Source organism: Cyprinodon variegatus, unplaced genomic scaffold, assembly GCF_000732505.1.
Source record: "Cyprinodon variegatus isolate N-32 unplaced genomic scaffold, C_variegatus-1.0 Scaffold4, whole genome shotgun sequence".
Lineage (NCBI taxonomy): Eukaryota > Metazoa > Chordata > Actinopteri > Cyprinodontiformes > Cyprinodontidae > Cyprinodon > Cyprinodon variegatus.
This window is the reverse complement of record NW_015150457.1, coordinates 1,735,717-1,742,184: the sequence shown is the minus strand read 5'-3', so window position 1 is coordinate 1,742,184 and position 6,468 is coordinate 1,735,717. Positions and strand designations below refer to the sequence as shown.

Sequence of the window (6,468 nt, the reverse complement as noted above, 5' to 3'; positions counted from 1 at the left end):
AAATGAACTTGTTTTGCATATAAGAAACATATCACAGCTTTTCCTTTTTAGTTAGAAAATAAACTTTAATCTATTCAGGATATGCAGTTTCGTACATAGATACAGATGCAGAGCGGACGCTCGGCTGCTTCTTTTCGCAGCTGTCCGTCAGCATGACGCGGCAGATAGGGGGAAAAAAAAGACAAAAATCACATCAAGTGATTAACAAGCATTTCATATCTGTATACAAAGCCGTATAAAACAAGTACAATAATGAAAACACGAGTCTAAAAAATAAGTGTAAACATTGTGTGAATATGTGCTTTCCATGACGCCAGCGCCACCACGAATCGGATCAACCGGTACCTGCCATCCTCGAGGCAGGATAGAGAACGCTAAATAAAAAAACATTGAACAACTGTACTCCCACTGGTGTATCTGAACTGGGTTTTGAAACCTAAAAGTTCAACACCTGGGTTATATGACTGGGATATGTAGGAAGACTGCAGAACTGCTAAGTCCTTGTGCACCTCCTCTCTCTACCCAGGGCTTTGGTAACAGAGCACCATGTTGCTGTTAGTGTGAATCCTCGCATCTTTCTCCAACCATATCTTTTGCAGCCATTGGTCCCTCTGAGGAAAGATGGATGATGTAGCAACGTGGCAGGCACTGTGTGTGTTTTCCAGTCTCCCAATGGAAAGAGCCGACTCCATGTAGCAGTATGGCTACAGCTCATGTGCTCGTTCAGAATATTGTTGCCAGTCCTGTGTCTGTTCAGACGTCTGCCTCGGCAGTCCAAGCTTAGCTTTCAGGGCCCTCTGAGCCCTCCGTTCCCCCCCATCTTCACTTGGTTTCGGTGGACAGCTGCTCCAGCAGCGGGTTGGCCTCGCTCTCTGGGGTTTTCACGCTGTCGGTCCGCACTATGCAGGTCGGCCTGTGACGGTTGAGCATCACCATCAGCTGCTGCCTCTCCAGACGGAGCTCCTCGATCTGAGACTTCAGCTCAGAGTTGACCATTTCCAGACGCTCTGATTCCTGGAGGAAAACATGGAGCTTTTAGATTTATTATGGAAGTGCCAACACCCTGGTGCCGTAATGCTAAGGCAGGAGACGCAGGGCTCTCTTTGACTAACTGTGAAGCTTTGTGAAACTTAAAGTCAGTTTATTCTTAGCCCCAACTCTGCTGTTGCTTGGTACATGTAGCTGAGTCATGAACCCACCCTTTGGAGGAAGTCAGTACGTTCCTTCTTTTTGTTTCGGCATCGTGCTGCTGCTACTTTGTTTTTTTCTCGTCTTCGTTTCCTTCTTTCTTCATCTTCGTCCATCTGCAAACAAACAAACAAAAAGTGGAAGGTCGGTCACTACCTGGGCGCTGCAGGAATTCTGAGTTACAGTTTTTTTTCTTCACACATTTCCTTTACCTCCGTCTTGATGGCCAGCGGCCTCTTCCCCAGCCTTCCCAGGAAATGCAGCGGCGACAGCATGGTGCCCAACTGGTGGAAGTCGGCCAGTTTCAGCTGATCTGTGAGGGTGGTGGCTGAGATGCCCGCCAGCGGGCCGAGGCTGGGCAGGGAGCCTGCCGCCAGCGAAGGGTCGGGTATCTGTCCCGGCATCATGTCCAACCCGGCCAAAGCCGTCGCTGTGGTTGGAGAGAGATGGAAAAGGGGGAAAAAAAAGGAACAGAAGAATTAGGGTGTTGTTCAATATACAGAGCTGCAGTGATCCAATATTTAAACCATTTCAAACTGCTAGTTAGAGGTGTGTCTGTTTGAATCTACAAAACAAATAAAGAAGTTGGGCACACCCATCCTGCTGCAAACCATGAAATGCATCTTTTTAATATCAGACGTGTCTCCAAATATGGGTTTCTGTTTCCAAGAACACAATCAAAAGTGGGCAGCTTGAAAAGCTGCGTTGTCTTCTTAGTCAGCAGCTGGTGAAAGACTCAACGCTGTCAGCAGCGACAAACTCATCAATGTAGTTTCGCATGCAAAGGGAAGCCTGGGGAGCCTCCCCTAAGATCCCGTAAACAAAGCGCTGATGGCTACCATCGCTTTATTGTTTCTTGCAGCCGGTGTCCATTTTTTACTTTTGGGAGGGGTTCACAAATGATCAAAGGCAAGGCTGGTGCACTCAATCACCACCCTTCTTTCAATAATTTGGGGCAGTTTTAGAAAGTTAGACCACAGCAATCTTTAATGTAATTAGGGAAGAATGAGGGACACCCTGGAGCAGGAATAAAAGGACGAGACTGGAGAATTAAAACGTCTCTTTAATGGCTTTGAGGTCAAGTTGAGTTGGAAAACCTCTGATGGTCAAATAAAAAACAGATGATGAGAGCAGAGAAACGTGAACCGACTCTATAAGCTGCCCAGCCCTTCAGTCTACGGGAAAAAAGGAACATGAGGGCAAAAAAAGAAAAACACTCCTTAACAAAAAACACCTTCCCGCCTGAAGCTTGAGCGAGCTGACAGACAGACTGGCAAACAAACCCGAGGCTATGACGAAAGTTTAAAGCAGCGCAGGATGGCACTGGAAGTTAGAGATTAATAGCTTTATTCACGTTCGCTTCCTGAGCATTACAGCTGCAGCTGAACCTCCACAGGTTTGCCTCCGACCGAACAAAGCCCCTCTCATATGGAACCAACAAAGACACGTATTATGAGGTGCTGCAAAAAAAAAAAAAAAAACAGCTGACTGTGCTGGTGGGTTTACTATCCAACAGGGTCGCTGAACGGATTCTAACTTTTTTTTCTTTTGCTTCTCTTCCCTTCCAGTATGGCTGAAAAAAACCGAGTCTCCTACAAAGGCAGTAAAGCGGGTCATAAAAACGCAGCCTTATGTAACTCTGCTCTGATGAGCTCCACCCTACGTCTTGTTACACAGTTGGGACGGTAACGCATGATGGAGACCAAGCAAGTCAATAAATATGGATGCAAGAATGTCAGACTGAACCAGAGGGGTCACATACGCAACACTGCACTAAAGTAAACATCATAAACCCCAGTACATTTCCTCCCAGGCAATGAAACATCTTTGAATTTTCTGTTACTCTGTAGAAAAATAAAATAATATCTCATGATTCACTTTCGTTCCTCTAATCCTTTCTCTCCTGCTGTACGTTTGTTGCAAGTTACACCACTTTAGAAAACTGAAATAGGAACAAATCAAAAAGGAATCTCCTTAAGAAAATAATCCCTACCTCCCCCACCCCCGACGGCCCCGGAAGATAGAGCAGCGCGTGTTCAAGGATTTCTCATTTTTGCAGACAGGATGTCGAATAACCAAGGAAAACTGATCGAGACCGATTAGCTACTTCTGTATTTTTAGAGGGAGAAAAAAAAGGGAATGCATTCACAGATCAGAGAGGATTTTTGGGACGCTTTTGGTCAAATGGAGAGTTTTAAATATATTTGATACAATTCCAAAGACAACATCTACATAAATCAATATATTATCTGCACAACAAGCCAGTCGCTTTTTCAACCATTTAAAATGTTTTCCTTTGAAAAGAAATAATCTAAAGTAACAGGACTGTTGAAGACAATCACTAAAAAAGTTGCAGTGTTGAAAAAGCACAAACGGAGAACAATTGAAAAATCAAAAATAAAATAAAATTTCTTCCATTAAACATAATTTCTTGCAACATCTTGTTCTTAAAAGCTATTCTTCATCCACAAGACATCCACAAAACAACACGGAGGTAGTGCCATAAAGTGACAAGCTGCTCATTTTCCCAGAAAGGTTCCTGTTTTTCTTTCTACAACACTTGGAAGGTCTCTATTCAGAGTGCAGCAGAAACTCTCAGCTTTTATCCCGCCTCGTCTCAGTCGGTGTGAAAATCCCCCTCGCAAACCTATCAGCCATTCAAACTTCTAGACATGAAACCCTACAGAAGCCTCGTCTTTACAAGAGGGAAAGTTCGCCGATGCTTTCTTCGCAAGGTACAATTACAACTCTTAAAGAAAATGAGTCAAAGCGAATTCTATATTTTTCAAAAGAAGGGGTATTTCTGTGTTTTTCCCCTACCAGCAGCTTGCAGTCAAAGACTAGCGGTCAGTGCTTGATGATGCAACAGCGTTACTGTGCTTTTGCAGTGAAGCAGAACAAGCAAATGGCACACTTTCTTTGGGCCCACACTAACCAAAAAAAAAAAAAAAGACACCTACAAAAGCAGCAAAGTAGGGGTAAAAGCTGAAGGGCCGGGGGAGGAAATGCCAAGTATCACGGGTGGAAATATAGAAGCCAACTCCCCTCATTTTCTGGTATTCAGTCCAAGAGAAAAAAATCTATGTGATCTGATTTGGCAGGAGGTATGTGTGTGTTGAGAAAGAGAGAGTGCCAGAGGGTGTGTGTTGACTGGGCAAAGTGGTGCAGTTCACTGGTTTTGTCTGCTCACATTATTTATCCCTCTTCAGCTTTACGGAACGTGTCTATTACCTGGAAGCAATTAGCAGGGCTGAGGAATTCAAGCCCTTACCTACAGCCACAGGGATCACCAGGGGCTCTTCTCCTTTTCCATCATAATAGTTTACTGTAGCGGGGTGGTGTTTCGGTTTCTGTACATTTTTTAAGTAAATCCTTTGTAGTTTTTTTTAAGTTATGAAAAAGTGCTGCTTTTTTTTAACTAAAGCTTTACAGGAATATGAGCAAGAATAAACGAATCTGCAGCCAAAGCACACTTTCTTAATCTGGAGGCTGCGGCCCTGGCGAGCATTAGTCCCGTCTGCACTCAGTCGTGCCTTTGTGCTAAGTTACAGCATTTCGCAATCCTCCAGGAAATCCAGAGGATACGATGCAGGCTTTCTAGGACAGGACGCTCAAAATCCCACATATACAGGTTGAATGCATCTGCAGCTCTTTTTTTCTATTCTCGCAGCAGCAGGGTGGCTAGACGCAGACAAAGCTTTAACAGTAAACTAAAAGTTGAAGTGATTATGAAAACAGATTTCATTTCAAGTTTCATTTCTTTCTTTTTTTTTTTTTTTTTTTATAAAAGTTCTTCCCTTATCGAAACCTTTCTGTATCCAAATTAAGAAGCGCTATTCAAGTTTACATTTGAACAGCAATCTTTGTTGATGATGCAGCTTGTATACGCATGAAGCTCCTCTGCAGAACCGAACCTCGCTTTGTCCTGTTTAAACACACATCTGGAGGAGCATCTGGGTGGCCCTGGTTGACTTATAATAATGTTCGAATTTTCTTTTTTTTTTCTTCCCTCCATGTTCTCAGTCAAGATTAGGCTGTACGCCAGAAAGTTTTAGCGCGGCTCAGACGGGGATTAAATTAATCAAAATATAAAAACAAGCTGACAAAAGATCTTTCCAGCAAAAAAAGATTTGGCTTCTGTGACGATTCCAAGGAAAGCTATGAGCAATCCCTGAACATTTGGATTGAACGCAGCCTGCTTGAACCAAGCCGCTGGTATTGCGCAACAGCCAGTTGTCGGTCCGGCGCTCCTTCATACTTCGTCCTTGGATGTTTCCACATCTGCAGCTTGTCAAGCAGACGCTTGTACAGTGCAGGCGCTGCTGGAGTGATCAAACAGGGTTCAGTGTCTCTGAGACCAGAAGCAAAAGATCAGGGTTTGGGTCTATATATTCTGACAACAGTGTTTTTTGTCTAAACAGAAAAATACTGGCAGCAGTTCCAAACGAAATACAAGAACTTGGGAAATCATCCCTCTTGGTTATACCTTTAGACATTTGGCTGTTCATCTGGAGCACTGTTTATATAAAGCATGTGGAAAGGCTTATGAGAGGGCTAATACTGATAATGTGATACTCGCAGCAGTTGAATGGCTGCTCCTCCAAGCATTAGTGTTGGTACGACCGAGCTGTTGCATAGTTGGCTCGCCTGCAATGCGTCTGCCGTCTGTTCAGTAAGCGGGAGCGCTGCTCGGCAATCCTACCTCTCTCGAGACGCACTGGAAGGCATTTCTACTTAAAATAAACTCGCTGCGCCCACAGTCAGCCATCAGTCCCCCCCACTGCCGCTGCCGGTTGTCCGTGCTGCTCATCGGCTTGTGAGGCCTTTCCCATTAATCCAGTGCGATGTTCCAATTATGTGGAAACCATCTCATGGATGCGTCTGGGCAGGAACCGGGACATTTAAACCCTCCAAAACACTCACGCAGACACAAAGACTATACATATATATTTATATAAATACATAAAAAGGCATGTAAATAGGTTCTCCAGTGAGATGTATATATTTGTACAAGCATGAACTCCACTAGTTGAAGGCCTTGCATGCACCAAGCCTTTGAACTTGTATGGGGTAAAACCAGTGCATAGCCACAGACACCCTGAGAAGTCACGTTGAAAGTAGCAACTTTTAGCCTTCTGGCCGCAGAGATGCTGACCAGGAGGCAAAACATTAGACCCTCCTCATAATCAGCAGGATCAAAACATGTGCACCGGAATAAAGCAAGAGCAAAAATCAAGAAAAGTGAGCTGCTGTCCTTTGCCAGGGTTCCTACAGCATAAG

The 6,468-nt window shown here is 44.2% G+C and overlaps 1 protein-coding gene across 2 annotated transcripts in view; it reads right to left on the bottom strand.

The window, feature by feature from the left end:
* The window catches only part of LOC107083181 (jun dimerization protein 2-like), an 11,643-nt gene continuing 5,175 nt past the window's right edge, over window positions 1–6,468 (bottom strand). Inside the window, exons 2-4 of one of the 2 annotated variants that reach the window (XM_015372203.1) lie at window positions 1,401–1,618; window positions 1,200–1,304; window positions 1–1,014 (exon numbers count right to left, since the gene is read on the bottom strand). In XM_015372203.1, coding sequence (XP_015227689.1) covers window positions 823–1,014; window positions 1,200–1,304; window positions 1,401–1,595 — 492 coding nt within the window. In that variant the 5' untranslated portion in view covers window positions 1,596–1,618 and the 3' untranslated portion in view covers window positions 1–822. The remainder of the gene's footprint in view (window positions 1,015–1,199; window positions 1,305–1,400; window positions 1,619–6,468) is intronic. The other variant, XM_015372195.1, reaches the window with a different exon arrangement.